This window comes from Hermetia illucens, chromosome 6, assembly GCF_905115235.1.
Source record: "Hermetia illucens chromosome 6, iHerIll2.2.curated.20191125, whole genome shotgun sequence".
NCBI lineage: Eukaryota > Metazoa > Arthropoda > Insecta > Diptera > Stratiomyidae > Hermetia > Hermetia illucens.
The window spans coordinates 62,488,541-62,516,396 of record NC_051854.1 but is presented as its reverse complement, the minus strand read 5'-3'; the positions used below and the strand labels follow the sequence as shown (position 1 = coordinate 62,516,396).

At 42.6% G+C, this 27,856-nt stretch overlaps 1 protein-coding gene across 1 annotated transcript; it reads left to right on the top strand.

Moving 5' to 3' along the window:
- The first annotated feature begins 433 nt into the window (after positions 1–433).
- On the top strand, positions 434–27,856 carry LOC119658727 (ATP-dependent RNA helicase bel). The gene is made up of 6 exons (XM_038066389.1): positions 434–662; positions 726–1,355; positions 17,401–17,651; positions 17,708–18,525; positions 18,588–19,625; positions 26,907–27,856. The coding sequence occupies exons 2-6, from the start codon at positions 1,311–1,313 to the stop codon at positions 27,005–27,007; spliced, it is 2,253 nt and encodes a 750-aa protein (XP_037922317.1). The 5' UTR covers positions 434–662; positions 726–1,310; the 3' UTR covers positions 27,008–27,856.

The following is a 27,856-nucleotide window of genomic DNA, read 5'->3' as shown; positions in this document are numbered from 1 at the left end:
TTAAATTTTGAGAAAAAACTTATTATTTAATGCATGAACATTTTCAAAACATGGTACTCTTGGTTTGACCTACTCTATATTACGGGAAACGCACAAATGAGATAATTCCGCACTCAATATGTGAAACGATATGATAATCGCTTTTCTGAAAGTTCACTCTTACTTAAATAAATTAAATTAAGATCGTTGGAATTTAGAATGTCCTTCACATCTGCAGTGCAATGTCGAGCATCATCAAATATTTCGCGGTTCAAACATTCGCTAAGTATTGCCCGAGCGAACGCGGGCAAAGCCTCCCCTTAAGGCGGAAATCGAGTAGCCGGCGCACACAACTGACAATCGAATCCTCTCGAAAACAAAACACAGACCCTAGCATCTGCTAAAAATTTCAACGCGTCATATTTCTAAGATTCTAAAATATGTTTTAATTCATTGCATAAATCCGTAAGCTTTTAATTATTGCAGATAATTTAATTCGTCCCTACATAGAATAAGAAGTACAAATTCCAGTGCCAGCGAAGGGTATTTTTTATACATCTGGCATCCACATAGAGTAGGACCGGAATACTTCCAGAAAGTTACACCGTCGTCACCTACACAAACACACCGCACACAGTGCCCGTGCTAATCTTCCGGAGAGCGGAGCAGTGGTCAGTGGAAAAGTACAGTTTTGTGTGACATTTTCCCGTCAATCGTTAATAAAGCTTGATTTTTGCGTTTAACAGCTACCCAGGTGTGCGTCTCGAACAGACCGTAAAAGCGGAAAACTGACCGGGTCAGAACCAATCAGCAACAAGCCAACAAATATACGTGTTGGGTAAGCCCATTCGCGGAACCCGAATCGGCTCCGATTCCGCCCGCTCCGCTGGCCATGTACGTCCACGAGTGAGTCACGTGTAGTGGTGTTCGTATTCCCGTAGTGTATGTGAGCGATGATAAAGACAAAAGAATAACTTTTTAGAACAGGTCGTAGGAAATTTACGGGACGCGTTTTGTTCGAGCTCTGTGGTGAAAACTAACGAAAAATCACTGAATAAGCATCGAAGCTACACAAATAAACTGTTTCAAACGCTACGCAAACCAGACTTGAGAATTCTTGTGAAATAGACAGGCGTGAGGAGTGCAATCAGCCGCGAAAATCGCGCGACAGCCGCCAGTGAACAAAGTGATCTCGGCAACGAGCAATTTCCCTTGTGCAGTTCAGCGTGTGTGCAGGACTTATTGAAGCATCTCAGAAACGAAATTCGCAGCAGGACCCATTTGTTTCGACGAAGCTCAAAAAATAAAACCAGTTTCTGACTGGAAGTAATATGAGTAATGCTATCAACCAAAATGGTACAGGTCTAGAGCAGCAGGTAAGTGCCCCGGAAGTGGCCTGGCCGCTGTCACCGATCAAGCAGTTTTCCGCCTGCGGATCGCCGAGATCCCGCACAAAAAGTTCTGTGGAAAATTGCCTGAAAAGATGTCGGCGGTGCGGTCGTTCATTAGCCAGAAATCAATTTTTCCGTCACACGTCTGACATTGCGCGAGTGTAATTCGCGCTGTTCATGTGATTGGGCGGATGTATGCGTGCGTGTCAGTTGTGTGTAGGTGTGTGCGCGCGCTCTTTCTCCCTGTCAAGTTGCCTTGCTTGAGATCGCAGGGCCCCAAAGCCCCACAAATTTCCTTCGAATGGCGGCCGCCACTACAATTGGTGATGTTAGAATTTGGACATTGTGCAAACTGCGAACGGGAAGGTTGTAACGAGTCAATGGCTAACTAGGACGCGAGTTGTTTTGTTAAGGTTTGGCCATAATAGCGCCAAGCGCATGCATTGTTGGCTATTGTGTGAATCTGATTGGAAAAAATAGTAATTGGGAAAATCTTCCTGGACCATGCTGCTCCTCGCGGGCTAGTTCAACTGTTACAAGAAAATTCTATTCCTTGATGCAGCGACGTTTGTTTTCGTTTAATGTGATTTCCCCCTTTTCATTTCGCCACAAGCTGCAAATATGAGTGTTGATTTGCAAATGGAAAAACACGTTTGGATGACTAATGATGGGGGGAAAATAGAACTACATCCATTCTTTACAAAACTACGAGAACGTATCTTTTAATATAAATTTGATTTCATTTTTTTGTTTGATTTCTTGTTAGATACGTTTATTAAGCGAATGGAATTCATTTCAAAGACCGTACATGGGTAAAATACCGGTCGAAATTTCACCGAAAGCAGGACCCACTTCAGACAGTTATTTAAAGATTCTGTCGTAGAATCCCACCCAAATCGCTTCAATGAATGGTAACCAACTCGTACCCACTTCAGAAATTTTCCTTGCGTTCTGCAGTCTCCTTTGGCATCAGCGAAATTAGACAGCACTTTATCCGTAATTATTATTTTTAGGCAAATTAAACTAGCAAAAGCTGTAGTTTCCACTTTAATTCTTCGTCAAGTTGGACATAACTAAAGAATGAAACATGCAAATAAAGATCCGCCATCTATAAAATCCGAAAATAAATCAACGCAATTAACTGCATCTTTTTTCCAACGGTACTCTAACAAGACACCCTTGGAAAACTCTTCGGCAAAAATCTATTGTAATTAGATTTCGGCATCCAATTAGACCATCTGCAGATGCTTCGACTGGATTGATTATTAGATAATCCGCCATCTTCGCGTATATTTTTTTCATCTCAAAGTATCCAAGTAAAGATTGGTGTGCATATCAACTGTTTCGTCTATTTAACTACTTTAACCAAAGCCTCATTGCTTGTGAAAAATAAATTTTAGTTTTCAACTTGGTTGTTGTTAAAATAATGGATGTCATACAGTTTGGGTATCTGTCAGTATTACGTTAGAGGAACAGCTGATTCGCGCCTATGATGGAGTAGGTAGGTATCAGTGGTCGCTCCGAGGAGCCCAATTAGCGCTGTGGTGCGCCGTTTTGATGTCACAAACTCCTAAGATCGTGACTGCTGTTATAAGAGCAAGGAGGCAGAGTCTAGCCGGCTTGGATCTTCAGAGCCAGTCCGTAGCATTCACAAAGGAAAGCAGCTCTCCCACCCTGCACCTAGAAATCTCCCTGAGGTTCCTAAAGAATGGTTTACCCAGTGTCTGTAGCCTGACAATCGCAGAGAAAGTGTATGAGAGTTTCCCTTCTTTCTGCGCAGCTTCGGCAATGCGGATTGTAGGGTATGCCGAGTCTGGTGGCATGATCCCCTATGGGCCAGTGCCCCGTGTAGATCGCCGTAATCTTGAATGCATTTGCACGCGTCTGGCACAGGAACTCTCGTGATCGGGCTATATTATAAACGAGCCAAATTCTCTTTTCTTGGCACAACAGCCCGCGGCTGCTAGGTAGTGCGAGTAGACTCCGCCCCTGACTGCTCCACTGCCAAGGGCAGAGCCTGTCCTGGCCTGGTCAATCCGTCAGCCCGCTTGTTCCCCTCTATGTTCCTATACCCAGGAACCCAGAGAAGGGTAACCTTGAGCGTGCCGCTCAGACAGTTCAGCGCGTCTCTACAGTGAGCGCAATTTCTATATACGTAGTCACATTTTTCCTTTTTTTCCTAGAAAATGCATAGAATGCGAAGATTGTGTGATACAATTTCTATATACGCAGGTAGCTAAAACGTCTATAAAATTACTTTTGAAAAATTTTTTTTGTAGTTAAAAGGTGTGACGTGAAATGTTGTAGTGTTCTACGTAAAACAATGCACAACTTTAACTTTTTTAGCTGAGATTATAGCGATGCCTCGTGGAAAAGTGTTAACCGAAGAAGAAAAAGCCCAACTTGCCAGAATGGAAAATTCGGGCTGGACAATGAGAGCGATGTTGAGGGAAATTAGTAACTCCGACGGAGTTGTGCGGAATTTCTTTAGATTAAAGGGAAAATATGGTACAAAAAACCATTGGTGTGAAAATAAAAAAATCGGGAAAAGAGAAATCGCCCTGATTAAAGAGGAAGCTACTAGAAATAAAATTTGGTTCGTTCCAGATCATGCCGAAATTACTTCTTCCTATTAAAAGGGGACGGTTGCAACAGATTTTCCTTACTGATAACAGCATTAACTATAAAAAACCTGCTAAAGTAGCTCATTTAACACCAACAAATAATAAAGCTTGTCTCAAATTAGATAGATCGTAGATGAATTGGGAAGAAAAATGGAAGGTAGTAATTTTTTCGGAAGAGAAGAAATTCAAGCTTTACGGCCCAGCTGGATTTAGCGCATTTTGGCACGATCTAAAAAAAATGAAGCTCCTCGAATGAGTCGCAACTTTGGAGGCGAAGTGTTATAGTTTGTGCGGCATTTTCTTTTCTCTGTAACCTTCGACAGGGGATCGTACCAACCAAAATGAACTCAGTAATTTATACTGAGCTTCTGGAAGCCATTTTGATGCGGCATTTATAATAGATGAGAACAATAGCATTGACTGGAATTTCAAACATGACAACGCCGCGGTACACGCTACTGCATACACGAAATCATTTTTAAATGACAAACAAATAAAAAATTTGCAGTGGTCCCATCGAAGTCCTGATCTTAACCCCATAGAGAATATATGGGGGGATACTTGCAAGGAAAATCTATGCGAATGAACGCCAATTTAGCTCCGTACTTGAGTTAGAATGCTGGGACCAAATTGAAGAAAATACTTTAAAAATTTAATAACCTCAATGCCAAATCGAATTTTCGAAGAAATAAGGTCCAATGAGGGCAAAACAAAATATTAGTGACTAGTCAATATGCGTTTATTTGTTTCAATAAGCTTAAAAGTGCAAGTGCGTATATAGAAATTGTGCAGTAAAAATGTCATTTTTGGCAATTTAAAAAAAATTAAAACGTATTTTGTTAATTTTTTTTATTATTCTAAACTTAAATAAAGATACATTTACTATCATATAAACTTTATATTTCTCAAGGCTTCTAAATAGTCACAACGAGCAATATACAGAAATTGTGCGCACTCTACACTACCTCATCAGCCTGGAAGATGTCGTCGCTGAGTACAAGACCTTGATGGCCGCTTGGCTGTCAGTCAGAAAAGCTATGTTGCGCTTGGGGCTCGAATCTCGCTCCAGCCATCGACAGACTTCCAATATCGCTAGTACTTCCGCTTGGAATACACTGGCGAAACCTGGTAGATGCCTATGATATAAATTAATCTGTCGAAAATGCCAGTCTACTGGCTGAATTCTCGTCATTTGTCGGAGGTTTTGATTATCTACTCCAATATGACCAAATATGCGGCTACCGCAAGGCACGCTCTTTTGACTTGGAAAGCGGTTTCTGACAGACTTCTTACTGCAAAATTTCGGTCCAGGTTAATGAGCATCACAATTGTACAATGCTATGCACCAGCGGAGACTTCCGACATAGCGGAAAAGGATACTTTCTACGAGCAGTTAAACGCAGTTCAAGGGAGGGTTGCTAAAGCTGGCATTGTGATCGTGATGGGTGATCTGAATGCCGAAGTGGGATCTAATGACACCTTGCTTGGACATGTGATGGAGAAATACGGTCTTGGCGGTCGTAACGGTAATGGCGGGAGGTTCGTAGATTTCTGCAAGTTTCACGCTCGTCATTGGTGGCACATTGTTCGAGCCTGTCATAAGGTCAGTTAGGTTTTAATTGACGCCCGCGATCACCAGTAGATTTACAAGTTGTCTGCTGGATGTGCGTAACAAGAGAGGCGCTGACTTCAGCTTCGAAAGGGATCACTATTTTATGATGGCTTACGTTCACTTGCGTGAAGCGTCCGCCACTTCTCGCAGGGTTGGGGAGTTTAACATCGACCGATTGTATGATCCAGCTGTCGCTCGACAGTGGGAGAGTTATGTTACTGATCGAATGTCAGATATACTGAGTAACCCGCTTGAGAATATAGATGAGCATTAAGCTGCCATCAAAAATGCTCTTTTCTCGGATGCTACACAGATCATCGGCCACGTCCCGAAGGGGCATCATAAGATCTGGCTGACAGCGGATCAGTGACCGGAAGGCTCTACTGACACTGCGAATGGTGGCGGACTGGACGCGCTCGAACTTCGATATCGGGCGAAATCCTGAGAATTTCAACGTAGTGTACGCCATGACAAGAGAGAGAACGTGCTATTACTCTGATAAACAAGTCGGAATACCGGAAGCTCGCGCTTCGGGTATAAAGGTTTTGTGTTCATCTTATGTGAGAAACTTCAACGCACATTTTTCTGTCCGTATATAGCTACAAAGCCAACATAATCCTTCATATTTTTCCAAACTACGAGACATACGTACATATTACAGCCATAGATATCACGCTCACCCTAAACAAACAAACTGCTTATTACCGAATACTGTGCACATATATGCACGTATATAAATTGATCGTACCCATATTTCCGATTTACTTCTTATATCTATTTGAATTAGGCACTACCCGCAAAGTTCATTAGCACGCATATATTATATACCTACATACACACATGTCTGGCTGACAAATAACTAAAAAACTAAAACAAAATAATTCTTTTCCACCCAATTCATAAGAACTCATTTCGTTGTGGTATTGACGAATTGATATGTCATGATGACGTCATGCAGGTTGTAGAGTGCACGAAATTCACAAAAAATTGTAAAGTTTCACCCCCTATAACTTTGTTAATAATAGTTGGATTTTCTTCAAACTTGACCAAACTGTGCATTATATTCTTCATTACACGCATGCCAAATTTTGTACTTCTGGAATGAACATAAGGGGGGGTGCCGGGTCAATTTCTAAAATGTGAAAATATACTATTATTAACTTTATTTGTGCAGATATCGGAACCGGATATATTTTGAGGCCTAGATTTCGTAGAGATGCACCACTGTGATTTTTTTCAGATTTTTCGGTTGGATAGGTTCTGAGAACGAGACCTGTTACACTTTTTGTGGGTCATATTTTGAACCCTCACTCCCCTATGTTTCATCTAATATCAAATATTGAACCAGATTCGAAAAGTACTAATTGAGACCTTTCATTTGATACCCTACATGGCTATATTCTGTGAAAAAAAAATGTGCACCCTCCATTCACATGTATGGGGAGCCCCCCCTTAAACTTAACACAAGATGGCGCCACTTACTGCATGTAAAGGGATCACCAGATTACATACTCTCACCAATTTTCGTGACAATCGGTCAAGTCGTTTCCGAATATATCGGGTGTGACAGACAGACAGACAGACAGACACCGTCTCGATTCTAATAAGGTTTTGTTTCACACAAAACCTTAAAAAAGCTGATGTTGCTGTAGATTGCAATGATTTTAGAAATGTATACCGCATCACGAAAGAGCTTACATGTGGTCGAAATCTGACGTAAGGGTAGACTTTTAACATTAATAGTCCAATTCTTTGCAAACCACAATTTTTAGGTACACCGGAACATAGACTAGGTTTTTACAATCAATACTCGATAGATTTAACAATTAGACTTTATTAATTAATTTATTTAAAGAATGAAGAAAAAGTGCTCGTTAGAGGCAGAAGAGAATTATCTCGCTTCATGTGTTTCTTTTCTGCCCCTAACTCATGGCACCCTTTTCTCGCTAGTCTTCCACTCCCGTGGCGAGCTCTACAAAGTGGATAGTTCCGCGCCATCAAAGTGGATAGTTCCGCGCCATCTATTTGTTCGCATTCGCAATATTCGAAATAAATTTCGAATGCTGCGAATCCTGCCGCGCCACATCACTCCGCCCCCAGATGAAACCTAGGGGTTTCGGCGACTGATCCCGGAACTTCGTTCATCGTCAATCCACAAAATGAACACGACGCTGCTTCGGGGCGGACACGGGTTTCAGCCTGGACAGAGAGACCGCCTTCCTGTGTCCACCGATCTCGAGCTGGAAGAAATGTTCTCCCCGCTCGAGAACGCGGTACGGGCCCTCATATGGAGGCTGCAGCGGCTTCCGGACGGCATCCGTCCTGACCAGAACGTGCGTGCACGTGTCCAGTTCCTTGGGCGAACAGGCAGGTGTGGACGAGTGTCGGGTGGGTGGTGTGGCTTTTATGCGTCGGAGATTGTCTCTCAGCAGGCGCACCAACCCCGACTCTGTGAGACCCGATCTCTTGTAGAAGACCGGATCGCTTGGGAGTCTCGAGTTCTCCCCGTATACCAGCTCTGCTGGGCTGGCAGCAAATTCCTCTCGTCGGGTTGTACGTAGGCTAAGTAGGACGAGAGGCAAGACTTGGGACCAGGACGGATCGTCACGTGCCATAATGGCGGCTTTCAGCGTCCGGTGCCAACGTTCTAGCATCCCATTGGATTGCGGGTGGTATGCAGTAGTCCGCTGGCGTTTAAAACCAAGGAGTTTGCCTAACTTGGAGAAAAGGGTGGACTCAAATTGCATTCCCTGGTCAGTGATGACCACTGCTGGGACGCCAAAGCGAGGTATCCATTCTCGACAGAGGGCTTCGGCACATGATTGCGCCGTAATGTCTTTCAGAGGTATTGCCTCAGGCCACCGCGTAAACCTGTCGATGATTGTGAGACAATACCTATAACCGTGCGAGTCTCGCAAAGGCCCTACTATGTCGAGGTGTATTGTGTGGAACCGCTTGGTAGTGCGGGGGAATGAGCCCACTTCTTTCCTTACATGCCTGGAGACTTTACACTTCTGGCATGCGATGCACTCTCTAGTCCAGGAATTGACATCCTTATTCATAGAGGGCCAGAAGTATTTCTCGGTGACTAGCCGATTTGTTGTCCTGATGCCTGGATGCGCTAAGTCGTGAACTGCGTGGAACACTTCCTTGCGAAAGGTGGCCGGAATGTATGGCCGAGGTCCCTTTTCCGAGTCTTCGCAGCAGAGAGAGGGGTTTGAGCCGAAGATGGGCAACTCCCGAAATTTGTATTTGGGGTTGGATTTGAGGCTCTGAAGTGCTGCGTCATCCTCCTGCGCCTTGGCAATAGCCGAGAAATCGAGTGAGGCGGGGATGTTAACACGAGACAAAGCGTCAGCAACTATGTTGTCCTTGCCGGACACGTGCTGGATATCTGACGTAAACTGGCTTATAAAGCTCAGATGTCGAAGCTGACGAGGGGACGCTTCTGTTTCAAAGCATACGTGAGAGGCTTATGGTCCGTGAACACTGTGAACGGCCTGCCTTCTAGGGAGAAACGGAAGTATTTTATGCTCAAGTACGCGGCGAGCAGTTCGCGATCGTAGGTACTGTACTTCCGTTGAGCGGAATTCAACTGCTTCGAGAAGAAGCTCAACGGCTGCCAAACTTGATCCACCTTTTGGTGAAGGGCAGCACCTACTGCGATATCAGAGGCATCAACAAAAACGACTAGGGGTGCATCTTGCAGAGGGAATGCCAAGAGTGTAGCGTCGGCCAGTTGTTGACGGGATTTGTCAAACGCGCGGATAGCCTCTTCAGACCACACGATCTCTCGTGTGTCCTTAATTTTGGGGCCAGACAAGTACGCGTTCAAAATGGACTGGTGATGGGCGGCCTTGGGCAGGAAACGACGGTAGAAGTTTCGCATGCCCAAGAACCTCCTCAACTCCCTCACTGTCTTTGGACGCGGGAAGCTTGTTATCGCTTGCACCTTCGGGTCGGGCTGTATTCCTTCAGGGGAAATGAAATGGCCGAGGAATCTCACCTGTTTTGGCAACTCCCGTGGGGAGCTCTACAAAGTGGATAGTTCCGCGCCATCTATTTGTTCGCATTCGCAACATTCGAAATAAATTTCGAATGCTGCGAATCCTGCCGCGCCACAGACTTCTCATTCATGATTATGAATAACTGAAGAAGTGAAAAGAACACTTCACCACAGATCCTAACCGTATCACATGAGTATGAAATGGCTAGTCACCGTAACATGCAGATGCGGACTGCGCCTCCAAGCAGAAGGGGAATCACTTCGGCCGTCAATGTACTCAAACGTCGTGGTAAATCCGCTGGGCTTGACGATCTCCCCCCACAGTTATTTAGCGCTGCACCTGCAGATCTGTTGCACTAGTGTGATAATCTTGGGAATCCAAGACTTTTCCCAGAGAGTGAAAGAATGGGATTATCGTGAAGATTCCAAAGAGGGAAACCCACTTTGAATGTTATATATGTTTTTTTACGCCAAAATAGTAGTTTAATCTGCCAAATTACCATTACCAGTTTAAAAAAAAAAACAATTTGGAACGCTCGTTTGTTAATTATAATGGTTTAAAAATTGAATTCTCACAAGGCGGAAAAGATAACGCGGTGACGTCATCGAGCGTGCAATTTGAATCTTATCTATGTGAAAACATCCAGTTTAGTGTCTGTTTCTTTTCAAGTTTTCTTCTTCTTCTTTTTAAGTTTTTAACAGGGAAGTGGGAAATTGATGCGTGCATGGACAATTCTTCAAGTTACTTTATGTTTAGGTTAGTAATGGTGATAAGCTATATAGCAAATTTTGACATTTTTGCCTGAGAGGCCATAAAACGTACGTTTCTGGAAAATTCACAGGCCGCAAAAAAAAACATGAATTCGCACTGAGCGGGATTGGGCAGGCTGGATATTCTGCGGTATCTCTTCTCTTGTGACTTGATTTGAATTTGACTACTGACACAATTCTAACGCATTGGATTCCGTCGGACGATGGCGATCCACTTCTTCCGAAAATCTCCTTTCGGAACAGCCAAAAAGCTTTCTGCTGGATTTTATGGATTTATTTGTGCAGCAAGGCACAAAACATTTCATCGTCGTTGACAGTTTTATATTTTTATGAAAAACTTCCGGTTGCCGGGCTATTGAGGTTTCTTGGCTCGAGTTGTGACATCAGACAGCATGGCGCGGGCTTTTCAGTCTGTTTGCATTTTTTTGAAATTTAAAATGCTGATAATTTGAAACACAAAACAATCTGAGAGTTTTGTTAGATTGTACCATAGAAATTACGGGGGAGGCGAGTACAATGGGCCGACACGGCCTGAGTGCTCAGAAGCTGTAGCTTCTCCCCCACCATACACACACACACACACACCATAGAAATTATTTCCGTCATTAGTGAAAATAAGGCGGGGAGTCTATTGGAGAGATATCTGCGCGCTCCCTACCGTCGCAAAGATAATAGATAAAACATTTCTGGAACACATCTAGAAAGCAGACAGATTTCCGCTCCGACTTACATTGACTCCATCAACATCCTATGGGTCATTTTGGAACAGTGCGTGGAGTTTAGATCTTTGCTGCATCTGCTCTTCATCCACTTCAAGAAAGCTTTCAATAGCGTGAACCGGAAGTGTTTCTGAAGAGAAGGAGTATTCCGGGGAAACTTATAGCTAATATCAGAGCCACATATGATGACGCAAAATCTCACGTGCTGCAGCGAGGTAAAATCTCGGAGGATTTTGAGGTCCAAAGCGAATTCAATGGACAATGACATTTTTCCTCACACACCTCGACTAGTCCGATGACATCTGTTTGCTCTCTCACCGGAGTATAGAACATGGCCAAATGGCACTGGATTTGGTAACAGAGGCAAGTAGAGTTGGTCTAAAGACAAACACCAATTTGAGAGGTGTCACCGAACTGGATGTCGCCCGACGGGTTAGCAGCACTAGATCCGCTTTCGCTGCACTGTCTAAAATCTGTAAATGCTGTTACCTTAACGCGAAAATCAAGTTGAGACTGTCCTGTGCTAGTGTTGTTTCTGTGTTACTATATAGGAGTAGCACATGGAAAGTGAATTCCACTGTTACCTAAAAGCTCCCAAGCTTTCGCCAATACCTGTCTGCGTCATATCATCGGAGTGCGCTGGCTGACCCTATCTTAAACGAAGAATTCGGCGGGCGCATAGGCCTGACTCTAGCACAGTGCGTGCGAGAAGACGGAAGTGGTAGTGGAGAGATCATTACATTGCTGAATAAACCATGCAGTGGGATCCACTCTCCCAAAATGGCCAACGATACTTGGCTCAAAATAGTAGAGGAGGAGTGCGAACATCTCTTTTTTTAATTTGGGTATATAGCCCAAAGGTCACTCTATGATTTGTCCGGTTTGCCATGGATGACGGACGCACTTTTTTCGGAGATGGGGAAAATGTTCAAATATTTTCTACTGAGCTGGTATCAGATCTCAATCTTATACAATTTGTTGTACGACCTCATAGCTTCCAATTGATTCGTCTATACACCCGACGAACAATCATTAACGACAACTTTGAGGGAATCCCAGGGTTTTTATTTTGCCGTTTTGAGATAACGTCCTATATAACGCGTTCGCGGCGAAATAGAAAATTATTGGAGATCCCCGAGAATAGTTCCGAAAGTACTCGTTTATGTCGGAAATGATATACTCCCTATTGATGGTTGTATTCAGCATTCCTCTTGATAGCTTTTTCGTTCTTCTGCGAACACATTAAATAGAACGTCGATCTGAGTGTTGTTAGTGTAAAAAATAGAAGCTTTTTTAAAAAGTAGCTTAGCTTAGCTAGTTATATAAATGAAAAAATCATGTTTTTTTTTGTTAATCAAAAAAAAAAAAATGGGTGGCATCCGATTTTCAACGTGCTGTTTCGAGCAAAACGCATTCAGAAATTACAATGTTGAATTAGTTTCAATTCCTCCGTTATGTTATTTTAGATTCGATTTTCGGATCAATATCACAATCTAAATATTTCGGGGAGTGTCTAAAACATTTTTTTAGGAATAAGAGGTTTCGATAAGGGAAGTGGGGAAAGCAAAATGTTGAATTCTTAGGAAATTGATATGATTTTGGAATTATTGACAGCAGTTGAAAGGTCCTTATGGGTTTGATTGCGAATGCGGAGTTTACCCAAGCGATCTCTTCACGCAGAAAGCGAATTTGGAAGGTGGCTTTGAATTCTGCTCCCGCTCCGAGTATAAAAATGGAATTCAAAAGTCGCCGTTCATTAATATTGAGTTATTTTGTTTGAGGATTAATTTTTTTTTCCTGATACCCACGTAAAACATCATAGTTGCCTCTGCTTATTTACCCTATGATTCTTTGTGTCCTCCGTCGGGGCAAGAGCTAAGGGTATGCAGAATTAAGTGATCTCCGACAACCTATTAAGGTTGCGATGCAGACGCTTAACATATTTCTTGGGGTAGTGGCAAATGCAGTTTCAGAGAAAAGAATCTAATTGACTTTATCACTTCAGCTGGTCACATGGCTGCAAACGTAAGGTGCCTCTACGTTTATGGGAAGAAGTGAAGTAATTGATTTAACAATCTGTACTTCAAAGTTGATTAAGAGACCGGCGGTGCTAGACGAATTCTCACTGTCAGATAACTGATACCTAGAATTCAATCTAACTATTGCGAACGAACAATCTTTAATACAAAGACGGAACCCTAGGAAAACGGATTGGACAAAGCTCAATCAACTTCTTGGCAATAGTGCAGCTCCATGCTAGGACTCCTTTGTCGCTTGAGGGAGAGTTTTCAACTCCTCTTGAAAGCTCTGAATTGCACACTTTTAAAGTGCAGTGTCCTATTTTCCGAGACCAAAGCGGTAAAACGATTGCTTGGTAGAACCGTCAACCGCAAAGGCTTAGGAAATCAACCAGGCGACATCTGAACCGTACTTATAAAAGGAATATGAGTGCAAACTGTTTAAAATTCCGGAACTAACAGCGTGAATATAAGAGGCTCGATAAGTGTTCGAAACGAAACTCCCTTAGAGCGTACTGTGAGGAAGTGAGAAAGATTTTAAGCTTGGGCAGAGTCCTTAAAAGGGACGAGTTGGACTCTTTTAGAAACCCCGATAATACTTTCACGAACTCCAGACTGGAATCAGTATCCTTTTGAAAGTACAAGGTCCTTTGAATATTTCAAAACACCTGGCATAGATGGAAAGAAGGTATAACACAATTAGAACGACTGCTAAGAACTATTTTTCTAGCATGTCTTGCTGCCCTCAAGATGGTGCACCATCGTCAATCCTGTCGAGTATGTTGATCATATGGTATTATTTAAAAAACGAGAACGAGAAACGAGGATGGACTTTGTCTCAAAGAGATGAGGGATAAAACCCTTCAACTCTCCGAAGAAGTGAAATATCTGGGAGTCACTTTAGATAAAAAGCTTCTTTGGAACAAAGTTAGAAATTTACAGAAGTCTATGGGCTGTGTAGACGGACCTTTGCCTCGACATGAGGACTCAGGCCTCATGTGATAATGTGGACATACATTGCTATCATTAGGTCGATGTTTGCTTATGCAGCTGTAGTGTGGTGAATTGAGATCAAACAAAAAAATTTTCACCGTAAACAAATCGCACTGCCAAGAACTGTGTCAGGGTATTACCGGTGCCATGAGCACAACATCCAGCACAGCTTATAGACTAATTCGCTTAGATCTGAGAGCAATTGCAGTGCTTCTAATTGGAAGACTACTGGCATAATTGAATCCAGTTCTTACAATATACTTTCCGATTCTCGGGTCTCCATACATCTGTTTGGTAGAAGATACGAAGTTACCCTGAAACGTGGAGAGAACTGGGAAATCGCAGAGGAGTATGTGGTGGAATATACGCAAGTCCTCTACACCGATGGCTCAAGTCTACCTTTCGAATAAAAACGAGTATGTTAGAGTATCAGTAGCTTTGGCTAAGGCTGTCTTCATAAACTGGGAACAAGTGGTAGGGCCTAAATGCTGCTAGAACACACCAGACTTTCCCTGTCAGAAACTAACATGTATACCGCAAAGTTGTTGTGTTCAGAGTAGGAATTATACAGGATACGCGTCCCATCCCCCATTCAAACAAATCGGTTAATTTGTTAATTCAAAGTGAAAAATATTAACAAATTCAAAAAAAACTCTCCAGCATTATTGAATATTATTAATTTTGTAAATTATGTACAGAAATAGTGTTCACAATTTCAAAAGGATCGGTGTAGTAATTTTGGAGTTATGAGGGGCACCGACTTTGAAAACGTGAATTGCAGGAAAAACGCTTTGAAGTTTAGGACACTAAACTAAAATTGGAATAAACCGAAAGAATTGTAAAACTCCATGATGGAACTCGGATTTGGCAAAGCAGAAGCGAACGACAAGGATGCTCCTCATTCGAGCTCTCTGATTCAGCCGCTGGAGACGGGGAAAGGGACTCAAAAAGTTTTAAAGCATAAAGTCGGTCAAACGATCATCATGTAGACGCTTTTGCAAGATACCAATTCTTTTGAGGCAACCTCAAAACTAAAGCGGATCCTTGTGAAAAAACGCAGCCAGCCGTTGGGTCATCTACGTTTATAGAGCTGGAGGTACACAGAAAGTGATGAAAAAACGGCAACCCACTTTCCAGGTAGCATCCAAAATCTCATCTCAGGGCCGACAGTACATACAGCCCTCAACCGGAAGATTGGGCTCTGGCATGCGAAGTCATTTCACTGGAACGAGTGAAATGGGCGTTTAACTCGTTCCACAGGTGCAAGTTTGGGGGTCCGGATGGCATTATTCTGCTCTAGTAATAGAGGGAATTGACGCCTTCGGTCTACACATTCGGAATATATACCGTGTTCGCCTAGCACACGCTTATATTCCAACCAACTGGCGTGATGTGAAGTTAATATTTCTTCCCAAATTAGGGAACCCACCGATCAGCCTTTCTTTCTGCTAAAAGGACTGGAAAGGCTAGTAAATCGGTTCATGAGGGATACAAATATTCCTAGGTGGGCACTTCCTTTTAGGCAAAATGCCTACCAAAAAGGCGAATTCACGGAGACAGCATTCCATAATCTACCGGCAAAAATCGAGACGGCGGTGTCCGATAAAAAATACGCCTTAGGTGCATTCATGGACATTCAGGGCGCCTTCAATTATACCCCATTCGCAACGATATGTAACGCGGCAAAACAGCATGGAGCAGTTGGATTCTTTACATGCTAGAGTGGATAAACATCCACATATTGGTCGAACAGAAGCCTATTAAGATAGGACATCTTAGTTGTTGCCCACAGGGAGGGATCCTCTCTCCTCTGTTATGGCTCCTAGTTATGGACACCTTGCTATGGCTACACGCTACCCACCTTAGCAAGAGCGGAAATCCAGGTACAAACAGTCAAATATTTAGGAGTACATCCCCACTCCAAGTTAACGTGGAAACACCATATCCACGAACAATACCAGAAATCCTGCAGATTGCCCCGGTGCTGCAGGACTGCGATAGATAAGACCTGGGGACTTTCATCAAACCGGATTCCTTGGATGAATACATCAATAATAAAACCTATTTTGATGTATGAATGCATCGTCCGGTGGCCGAAACTGAACTTCGCTAATAGGAAGCTGCTAACGTAGATTCAGAGGCTCAGTTGCCTAAGTATTATTGGAGCAATAAGTAGTACGCCGCCCGCGGAACTAGAACCTATTCTACGGGCAGGCGAAAATCTTCGTGAAGGAACCCGGGCTAGCGGCCTTTTTGTTGTCCCTTAAGAAGTGGGGCATGAAAAACCGAAGTAGGGTTGGAAAAAGTCGGAGTGGTGGTCTCGGCCATATGCAGTTACCCCACCTCCTCAGACGAAGATATCTTGGTAAGATTTTCTTCAACGAAAAGTCTGCCCATTTTCTGTTTCTAGAGAATGTTCTCGCGAAAGTTTACGAACGCCGTAGGGGATATTACAATGGGTCTAACAAAGGTCTGAGTGCTTGGAGCTGCTGTTCTGGAATTACCCACTCTTTTCTTTACCACGATTCGGTACAGGAAACGTTGCTTATATCCACGTGTCACTCGTAGGCAGGCAAGATATTGAGCGGCATTTAAAGACTGCTCTCTTTGTTCTCTTCGTTAGGCACCCATGTTCCCAATTTTTTCGCAAATACCATCGAATGAAGATGGTTGAACAGTGTCAGATAACCACAGCTTTTCACGATTTTTGAGTAGAAAAGTTTAGCTCGAATGACTATAAATATACCAACATCGAAAGAAATTGCTCTAAAATAAAAGAAAACACAAAACGCTACGGACCACAATATGTTGCAATATTTTTTCGATAAAAAGTAAATATATTTGTTAACCATTTCCTGCTCACTTTTTTGAGCCGTGTCAATGCTTCACTAGAAGTCATCCTGTTCGCAGCCTGCATGTTCCAACTTCGGTATGGTCGTTTTCATCGATGTAGGTTTATTTTTTCATCTCGTTTTCGCTTACATCTTATTTTACAAAAGCTTAAATTCCGCATCCTAGGCCCAAGGTCGGAAAAATTATCATCTTTTGCCAAATTTCGCTATGATCTACGTCCTACGGTACACAATGAACGAAAATAAAATTAGACTTCATTCGCAACAAACCCTAATGGAATTCTTCAAAAATAAAACATGTGAAATCTAAGTTAATTGTCAAGTTTGTAGCTCGCTAATATCCTCCCATTTGAACTTGAGGTCCGCCACTTATATGAATGTATTTGATTCATTCAAGATGTTTTTAATAATTCTACAATTTTTTCCGATTTACAGATTGCTGGTCTGGACTTGAAAGGCGGAAGAGCCGATAACGGCAGCCCCGTTAATAATTTTTCGTCTAATTCGAATTCAACTGCTCGTTATATTCCACCTCATTTGAGAGGAGGAACGACTAATAATAACCCGCCATTGACGGCAGAAAAGGACCGTGAATTTACTCGGGACAATAGAGACTATCGCAACGATAGGGATCGAGATTATAGAGGAGACAGAGATTTCCGTGGCAACAACAGTGACTTCCGAGGGTAAATATGCAAGTAATAAGTGATCGATGGTCTATTGAACTGATTTTCCTTTCTAGAAATAACTCAAGACGATTCAACAATCGAGATCAACGAATAGATCGCGGGGGAGACTTTGGTAATTTTACAAGACGTCGGAACGACGAAAATTATCAAAACGGTGACGCATTCGATTCCAGACGTGGGGAGGATTGGTACCGTAGCGGTGGACCCCGTGCTGGGTCGCGTGGCGGTGATCGCGATAGGGAGCGTGACAGAGGAGAACGTGATCAATTGCCTCCACAACGTACTAATGACCGCTGGGTTGAACCAACGGAAAAACGGAGTGATACTGGTAGTGTCAACAACTTTGGAGGGAAGTGGAAGGACGAAAGACGCAATGAAGTCGATTACACAGTTCTCGGACCGCGCGATGAACGCTTGGAACTTGAGCTTTTTGGCACAGCCAACACCGGTATCAATTTTAGCAAATACGAAGACATACCCGTGGAGGCGACGGGCAATCAGGTGCCTCCACATATCACATCCTTCGATGACGTCAAGCTGACAGAGATTATTACCAACAATATAATTTTGGCAAGATATGATAAACCGACACCGGTTCAAAAGTATGCAATTCCGATCATTATCAATGGTCGCGATCTGATGGCATGTGCTCAAACGGGTTCCGGTAAAACGGCTGCGTTCTTAGTACCAATACTAAACCAGATGTATGAGCATGGTATCAAGGGTGCACCTCCAAACAACCGTTCATATCGTCGCAAGCAATATCCACTGGGATTAGTTCTTGCACCCACTCGCGAATTGGCTACACAGATATTCGAGGAAGCTAAAAAATTCTCGTATCGTTCGCGCATGCGTCCGGCAGTTCTGTATGGTGAGTTGACTCGTAATCTAGTGAGAAACACATGAATGATAAAAATCATTTGAAATTTTCAGGAGGAAACAATACTAGCGAACAAATGCGGGAACTAGACAAAGGTTGTCACCTGATTGTTGCTACCCCCGGACGTCTCGAAGATATGATAACAAGAGGAAAAGTATGTCTAGATAACATACGATTTTTGGTGCTAGACGAAGCTGACAGGATGTTGGATATGGGTTTCGAACCACAAATTCGTCGTATTGTGGAGCAGAGCAATATGCCGCCGACCGGAGAAAGACAAACACTTATGTTCTCAGCAACTTTCCCAAAAGCCATCCAAGAGTTGGCCAGCGATTTTCTGCACAATTACATTTTCTTGGCTGTTGGTCGTGTTGGCTCAACATCCGAAAATATAACACAAACTATTCTACATGTTTCCGAACAGGACAAACGTTCATATTTATTAGATCTTTTGAATAACATAAAGAACGGAAGCCCCGAGTATTCGAAAGATTGTCTGACCCTGATCTTTGTTGAAACCAAGAAAGGAGCCGACGCTCTCGAAGAATTCTTGTACAAATGCAACCACCCGGTAACTAGCATTCACGGTGACAGATCTCAGAAGGAACGCGAAGAAGCATTGCGTTGCTTCCGATCGGGTGATTGCCCCATTCTAGTAGCAACAGCTGTTGCCGCTAGAGGACTTGATATTCCTCATGTTAAACATGTCATTAATTTCGATTTACCGTCAGACGTCGAAGAATATGTGCATCGTATTGGCCGTACAGGTCGTATGGGTAATCTCGGAGTGGCGACGAGCTTCTTCAACGAGAAAAATCGTAATATTTGTGCAGACCTAATGGAACTTCTGATTGAAACAAAGCAGAAAATCCCTGAATTTCTCGAAGACATTATGGCACAGGAACGATCGTATGGTGGAGGCAAGCGTATGAATCGCGGTGGTGGCGGATCTCGATACTCCAATTCAGGTGGATTCGGTTCACGAGATTATCGTCAACAGTCGAGCGGCGGTGGAAATAGAGGGTCGAGTAATCGAAGTGGAGGCGGCGGCGGAGGCTATCGGAATAATGGCAACGGCTATGGAGGTCGGGGTAAGTTTATTTATGTTTCTTTAAACCATCTTCATACGATGAGTCAGAAATTATGAGAGTTTAAAGTTTAATATGGTCAGTTATATTAATCTACAAAAGGTACTGGTCCCAATCACATTTTCCCTTTACCAACTGTTTGCATGATAATTCCACATTCCTACTCTCAAACAATTTTGATTTATCGTTGTCTTGATGGTAAAGATTTGAATATGGAAGAAAGGGAACTGCAACTAAGGAAATTTTATAAACGATTCTCATAAAGGAAACATTTCTCTATAGGAGCGAAGAACCTTAGAAATGTCCCATCTGCTTCAAAAGAAATCATTTAAGAAGTTTTCATGAAAAACAAAATTTTTTAAAAATCAAAATATGTATGTAAGTATACATATTTGTTGGACGCATATTTTGAGTTACTTTTGTTTTCGTTGGTTTTCTCGTTACTTTTGTTGAATTTAATGTTACTTTGTTATAGTTTTCTGTCGTTAATCCACCGAAGATTGCTTCTCCCCTATCTCTTGTCTAATTTATTGGACCTGTAGAAATGACTTATTTTTAACGACTTCCCAACAGTAGTACATTTCCGAAGACGATATCACCAATACCAGATCAAAACTTTCCCCTCCACTTTTAATTATGTTGAATTTATTGCCAGGGGTTTTGGATTAAGTATCAAATAACACTGTTTGATAATGACCTTGGGTACCATGGAGTTTAGCGTACCTGTCATGTAGGCACAATCCCACGGTCCACTTCGGGAGCTTATCTATCTGCCCCAACTAAGGGGTAAGGCGCCTGATTTGTACAGTGCAACTCCAGGCTTGAGCCTCAAGAAGCTCTACCGACGATATGGGCATAACCACCATGAAGCTTCTGAAATAACCGAGCCTGGAGCCCGAAGAACCCTCGGAGCATGTACTCTCAGAGGGCCATCCCGATTTCCATTGTATCAGATAACCTCCGATGAATTTTCCTGGCAAGAGCCACTTAAGATGAGTCCCATTGCAAACTCGGGTTTGATTGCCTTCTTCGAATACATGAGGACGGCGCTCATTAACGACTTGACTTTGACTTTAAGAAATGGATTGATTTTGTGACGACAATCAGAGTCCCGCTGAGGCAAGCAACAACAGTACCAGTCTATGCTGAGTGCATGATTTAGCATTCATAATGGTGGATGCGAGACCTACCCAAATCTCTATGATCTAAGAAGAACTACGGCACCCGAGTTGTAAACGCAACTGCACGCTTGAGGACCGAAGGTCTCTTGTCCGTTTTGATGTAACCACAACCCCCATGAACCTCTCACTATGGAGTTGCTGCCCCGTCTCCCTCCTCGACACCTCAGAGTACCATTAACTTGGAGCAATGGAATTCCCAGAATGGACAATTTTATGTTGTAAAATTAAAATTTTTTGCGATCACAATTGGGAAGGTTTTACCATAAATAGTTCAGTGTAAACTGCAAGGCCGCGGTAGTGTAATTAAGGTTTAATGACAAAAACTCAGCAAGATAGGAAGCAAAGGCCTTTTGAATCTGCTTAAAGCATACATATATAGTTTGAGCCGACAACTTTAGATCTCCATTGATGATTGTAGTGTGTTCCATTAGCTGAACCGATAATCATTGCGTATAGAATGGTGACCGTTGAAGAGCCGTCTCAGATCTCCAAACTACAATTTTTCAATGTAGATATGTGTCCGGATAGCTCAGTGGTTAGAGCACTGGGTTGTTATACGGAAGGCCGCGGTTCAAATCTCGCTGGTGGCAGTAGGATTTGCATCGTGACTTGACGTCGGATACCAGTCGACTCAGCTGTGAATGAGTACCTGAGTCAAATCAGGGTAATAATCTCGGGCGAGCGCAATGCTGACCACATTGCCTCCTACAGTGCTCTGTAGTGTACCGTTACGGTCTTGAATGAAGTGCTTTAACACACTTCAAGGCCCTGATCCAATATGGATTGTTGCGCCAACGATTATTATTATTATTAATGTAGATATATATTTCTTCAGCAACCCACCCCCTTCATGAGTACAAAGCTACCTAGGGGTAGTTTGGAGGAAGCTACTGGTGTATCAATTTTATCGTAAACTACAAATAGCAGACGATATATAATCTCTTAGTAAATTAGGGCTTGTCGATGAGTGTAGTGATTTCGCTTTTATTGAAACTGCATTTGATTGTTCCATCCCAGACCTCTTCATCATACAAATGAAACATTGCACGTAAATAGACTGTATAATTGAGAAGTTCTCGCTCTCTCTTTTTAAATCCCACATATTCCGCCGCATGTGGTAAAGAAAAAGTGTATTAGGTAGCCATTGGAGTAGTCATTTGGTAACATCTTGTTTCTTGGGGTAAACGGCTTTGGAATGACATCAGGGGGCAACCTATTACTATGAAGAACATCATTCTGCACTGCCACTTTGCCTTCCAACCCCACTGGCCTGGAGCCCAGAGTGCCCCGATCTTATTGAGCGAGCCGAGCGTATTCAATTTCTTAAGGCATTTCCATACCTGTTTAGAGTTCATTTGGTTGGCCCTAAGTCCCTTGAAGCTGTAATTCCTTGTGTGATTAAAGGAGGCACATCTGTCTATTACTAGTTCGCTTACCCATTGGCTATAAGTAAATTCTCCTTGAACCAATGACCTCGGCATCTGCTCCGTCTACTGTGAAAGATCCGTCAGTGTACCAAGTAATTGCTGGTTTAAGCCGTATGTTGCAGCCATGCTCTCCCAGTTTGCCTTGTTACTCCAACGTGTTTCAAACTTCTTATCGAAGCGAAACCTCGTCATGTTATTCCTTGGTATTAATAATTCAGGGCATCGCCTAGAACGAATATCAATCTTCCTTTGATTTAGGCGGCTCACCGATATTTCCGGCCATCCTGGAAATTGCCCTTCTTGCCTGCATCTGTATGTGCAGATGGAGAGGGGTTATCCCCAGAAGGACTTCCAAAGATGCCATTGAGCATGTCTTCATTGCCCCACTGATACACCCGCAATCCAGTCTTTGGAATTTGTGAACTTCATGGCTTGAATGCTGAGTTCTGAGCTGGGGCCAAGTATGTTTGTGGCCGTAACAATGATAACACTATTCAGGTGGTTGTGAAGATCATTTGTTGGTACTTCATCTCCAGAAAATTTGTTTATTGCGGCATCCATTTCCTCTTATAGGTGTTAAGAAAGACTGTGTTGTGAATGCTTCAGTATTCACTCTTACGTGATTATCAGAGGGTATTGTAGATGGTGTTGTAATTCGAGCTCGAGTCCGTATCGCCTGAGTACGGGCTCCGTCGCTACTTGATTGTTGAAATCTTCAAGTATGAATCGCATATCATACTTGGGACAGGCTTCGAGGGTCTGCTCAACTACTTCGTAGAAAGTATCCTTGCGGATCAGGGCATCTTGTATCTCTGCGAAGCGTTACCGAATGCTCCAATATCCAAAAACGCACACAGTGCTATTTCTTTTGTTTCATCCCGTAATATATCCATCAGCTGATTCAGATCAGTTTCGATAGACCGTCCTGCCTGATAAGCGTGTCGACACTGATGCGGGGGATTACAATTTAGAACGTTAGTTCTAATATAGTTGTCTATGACCTTCTCCACCGTTTTCAATACGAACGATGGTTATGCAAATAGGCATGCAAGATTTAGGGTGAAAAGGATTCCTTTAACCCGCTTTCGGAATGAAGACCACTTTTGCCAGGGATATGCTGTCCATTATCACCCCTAGAATAGTTCTTCGCTCTCTCTGGATTAGTGCCAAGAAGATGCCATCTACTCCGGGTGATTCCAATGGTTTAAAAGTTCAAACTACCCACCTTACCCTAGCTTCCGAGGATACCTCTTTTGGTAGTCTCCAGTTCTCCTTTCTTCCCCTTTTATTCGTTGTCAGTTTTTTCTAGTATCTCTTGTCTAGTGCTGGTCACGAATGTTGGAGTGGTCCCTATGTTATATAGTTCTAACTTATTGCTAAGAATAAATTAAGAAGGTACTTTACCAGTTTAGCAACTAGCTCCTGTGAGACCCGGATGTCGTCTCCTGGGAAGTAGCCCGGAACCACGACTGCCTCCCGGCTTCCAGTGAGACCTGAATAGCCACAAGGTCCCCGGTCAGGAACTCTGAAAAACATATATATTTTAAATTTTTCGCAAGAGGAGTACCAAATTACGTGCACGCTTCCTCGCTGCTTGTCTGAAGCTCTTCTCCACTGTTGAAGTATCACTCTCCTACAAGGAAAGCGCCATTCTTGCACGTCGCTGTCCACTCTAAGCCCCAGAAGATCTAGGTCGTTCAGCTTCTGAAATTTGGACTGATTTGGTCTTTAGATCGTTATTTTAGCCAGATGATTTATGAATTAAATTATTTGATTGTAGAGGATATACGGTCGGTGTTACTCAAAAGTTGGATGTAATTGTATCAAAAGGCTTTCATAAATCAAGAGTCAAGCCAAGCTTAAGGTGATTGTGACTTTGGGATTGTATGGCAGCGAAAGCTATCGTTGGTATTAGTATGTTAAATATCGTCTGCAAATATCAGACGCAGAAACCCTTCGAACGTCTTCGTATCAGGCGTTAATAAAGCGATAAAATTCACCTAGTGTTCCATTCTTCCCCGATTCGAACTCGAATTTAGGAAATAATCAGAGACGACATCGAGAGGAGTTTAGGGTGATCCTTAGGTGGTCTATCGAATTTCCTGAGCGTTATAGAGTCTGCCAGGCTGTATGGCTTTTGTAATATTGGTTCTTTTGATGACTGAAGCAAATTCAACAGAGGTGAATTAAAGCATGTTGTCAGCTGTTAGGTTGCGTTGCATACTACATGTTAAAGTATCAGGCACATATCCAGCGGCCGCTAGCAGTGTTATTGTCGGATTTTATTGCAATATTTTCTTTATGTTGAATTGGTTCACCGAGGACTCTTAACAGTGGACAAGAGCTTACTGATGCAAAATGTGTGATTGGAGTTATGCATTCTATATAGATGTTCTATGCTTGAGAGTAGCATGGTTTTTGGGTCGTCGGAGTTAATATCGTCTGCCAATCCGACGATTGAACTAAAGAAAATTTGCCCGGTTTTTGAGAGTTAACTCTACTAAAATATATTTTGCAGTCACTTTTAATGAGACACGTCTAAAGGTTTTTCCAGCATTGTGCACTAAATGGTGGTAGTGCAAAGAAACGCAATTAGTATGATTTCTGAAGCTATTCTGATCGGCTTTATTATAATTGATGAAAGTGCGATGCTGAACTTGTTGTAAATTAATCAGTCTGTCGAGTCTTGTAATGATAGGGAGATGACCAGAAGAGAACATGAAAATGGATTGCTATTAAATTTCGTTAATATGGCTAACATTAGCAATCGGCATTTCAAGAGAGGTGATGAAGCTGGTGGCGTATGCATGTTGCTATGTGACGCCTGGGGCTCACGCTCCAGTCATCGACAGACTTCCAATATCGCCTGGAATACACTGGCGAGACCTGGGAGACCATATGACTTGGATACACCGTGTGTATTCGACAAAACCCCCGCGTCGACTCCATAGGCCATCTTTGATCCGTCCGTAAAGAATACTGTATCATAGTCTTGCAACACGCCGCCGGTCCTCCACTTTGCCCTGGTTGGAAGGTCCGCGGCAAAGTTTCTCGTGAAGTTCAGCTTGCGTGTGACATAGTCCGTGGGGGATGCCTAAATTTCCCGAGGTATTTCGTCTAGGATGTTGCTGTGGCCGTAGGACTTCACTGCCCAACATCCGAATTCACGTAGTTTGACGGCACTGCACATTGCAACGTATTTAATGTGGAGGTCTAGGGGAAGGAGATGCAGGACTACATTGAAAGCATCTGCCGGACAGGACTGCAGAACCCCAGTAGCACCCGCACATCCTATCGTTCTATTGTATTTTTTCTTCAAAACCTGCCACCATACAATAGAGCCGAACGTTAGGATCGGACGCACTACAACACACTACAGAGAACCATCCTCGGCCGGAGATCCCATTTCTCTGCAAAGGTTCTCTTGCAGGAATAGAAGGCTATACAGGCCTTCTTAACCCTCAGTTCTATGTTCAACCTCCAATTTAGTTTAGGATCCAGGATTACATTCAGATACTTTACATTAGAGGAAAGTACCAATCTTTGTTCATTCAGCCGTGGTAGATGGAATTCAGGTATCCTTGTCTTGGTGGTGAATAGCATCAGTTGCGTTTTGGTTGGGTTTGTGCTGAGTCCGCATCTTGCGGCCCACAGGCACACCTTTCGCAACGCTCTTTCCATGATGTCGCTCATAATGGACAGAAACATCCCTGATACTAATATTACCAAGTCGTCGGCATACGCCACCACCTTCACCCCGCTGCTGTCCAATGTACGTAAAATTTTGTTCATTACTATTAACCAGAGCACCGGTGAGATGGCGCCACCCTGAAGCGTGCCTCTGTTCGCAGCTCTGGTCAAGTGGTTGCCTCCCAAATCCGACTGGATTATCCTGGTACTCAGCATGGATATAATCCAATGCGTGAGATACCCCTCCAATCCAATACCGGGTCAAGGCATCCTTGATGACGTTGTTAAAATCTCCCTCTATATCCAAGAAGGTAGCAAGGGTATACTGCTTGTACTGCAGCGACCGCTCAACCGTGCCAATTACCTCGTTGAGGGCGATTTCTGTGGATTTTCCTTTGAGGTAGGCAGGCATGCTGGGACTTAGAAAAAGTCGTTCTCTCCATAATTGTCCTTAAGTGAATGTCCAGGACGCGTTCTAGGATCTTCAGCACGAAAGAGGTCAGGCTGATTGGTCGTCGAAAGTCCTTCGCGGACTCATGACCACGCCTGCCCGCTTTCGGTATGAAAACCACTCGTGCGCGCGTCCAGGACTGCGGTACGTATCCTAAAGAGATGCAGCTCCGGTAAATCTCAACAAGCCGCGGCACAACCCTTTCCTGCTGCTTCTATAGCATGACTGGCAGCATTAAACGTTATGATAGTGAAACTGAAACACAGTCTCCATGAAAACTAAAATTAGGTGGATGCTCTATACTCCATAAAGGAGTAAATGAGAGGCAGGAAACGATCAAATGGATTTTTATGATATTTTTCAGTTTGATGGCCATTAGAAAACAATGTTTTATGAAAAAAAAACCAAATCAGTTTAGTAAAAATGCGGTTTTCTTCATTTTTTCACACCGTCGAGAGAGATTCCGTTCCCTTCCATAAATCTACAAAATCTTTCCACATTTTATAACTACTAATTTTTCATTCTTATTTCACAGGAAATTCTGGTGGCTATTATGGAAATGGTGGCAATTACGGCGGAAGTTACAGCCAATCATACTCTAACAATTCGTCAGCTCCAGATTGGTGGGAAAACTAAATATCCAGTACGAGAAAAGAAACAGATCGAGCATCAATACAACTTTTTATGTAGCAGTTAATGTATGCAATCCTTATTATTAAAGCAGAAACTTTCCGTCTAATGTTGACAACAGGTTTAAAATAGCAGAAAAAACATGAAAAAAACAAAAGATAATATAAATATTTATTCTTTCTTAAAAAATGATAATTTCCATATAAAAACCTTGTTAGGATTCTTATGTGCACTTTTTATTTGAAATTTATTCAAAATGTTCTTAATTATTACAAACCAAGTAAAAGAAAAATAACAAAAAAATAAAACCTATAAAAACTCTATTAAACTTTTCCTCATCTAGAACCAGCACACATGAATTCTCGTTTATGATTTCTCTTTCCTTGTCCGCTCTCCGCCACACTCAACTTGAAAGTCGTTAAAAGATGAAATATATAAAATTTGTTCTTTTTAATTTATTATGCTTCCCCTAGAAGAAATAAACTATAACAGTACTTTAATGAAATAGAAGAAGTGTTATTGCTCTACAATAAAGAGAATATTTCCAAAACAACAGAATACCCAACTATTCTTATATAGCGAGTGATTATGGAAACGGAAAGTATGAATCTTACACTTATGGACCGTTCCGAATTTTTTAATTCACGTGTTGTTTTCATCGTAGTAAATTGCCAGCCCGCTGAGGCGCTTGATAGGGCAAAGAAGGGACAGAAAATATATTTACACTGGTAAAAGTACATTTTTTCCTGATGAAAATCTTTTATTCCAGTTACGAATTTCATAATTTATTTAGAATAGAGAACTTTGTAAAAGAAATTCTTAAGAATTATATAATATGAGACCCATAATCACTTA

What these genes read in the sequence shown, in the direction of transcription:
- LOC119658727 (XM_038066389.1), top strand. Translation starts at nt 1,311, where the DNA reads ATGAGTAATGCTATCAACCAAAATGGTACAGGTCTAGAGCAGCAG. An exon ending in GTACAGGTCTAGAGCAGCAG is followed by an intron (nt 1,356 to 17,400) that starts GTAAGTGCCCCG and finishes TCCGATTTACAG; the next exon opens with ATTGCTGGTCTGGACTTGAA. An exon ending in GCGTCCGGCAGTTCTGTATG is followed by an intron (nt 18,526 to 18,587) that starts GTGAGTTGACTC and finishes TGAAATTTTCAG; the next exon opens with GAGGAAACAATACTAGCGAA.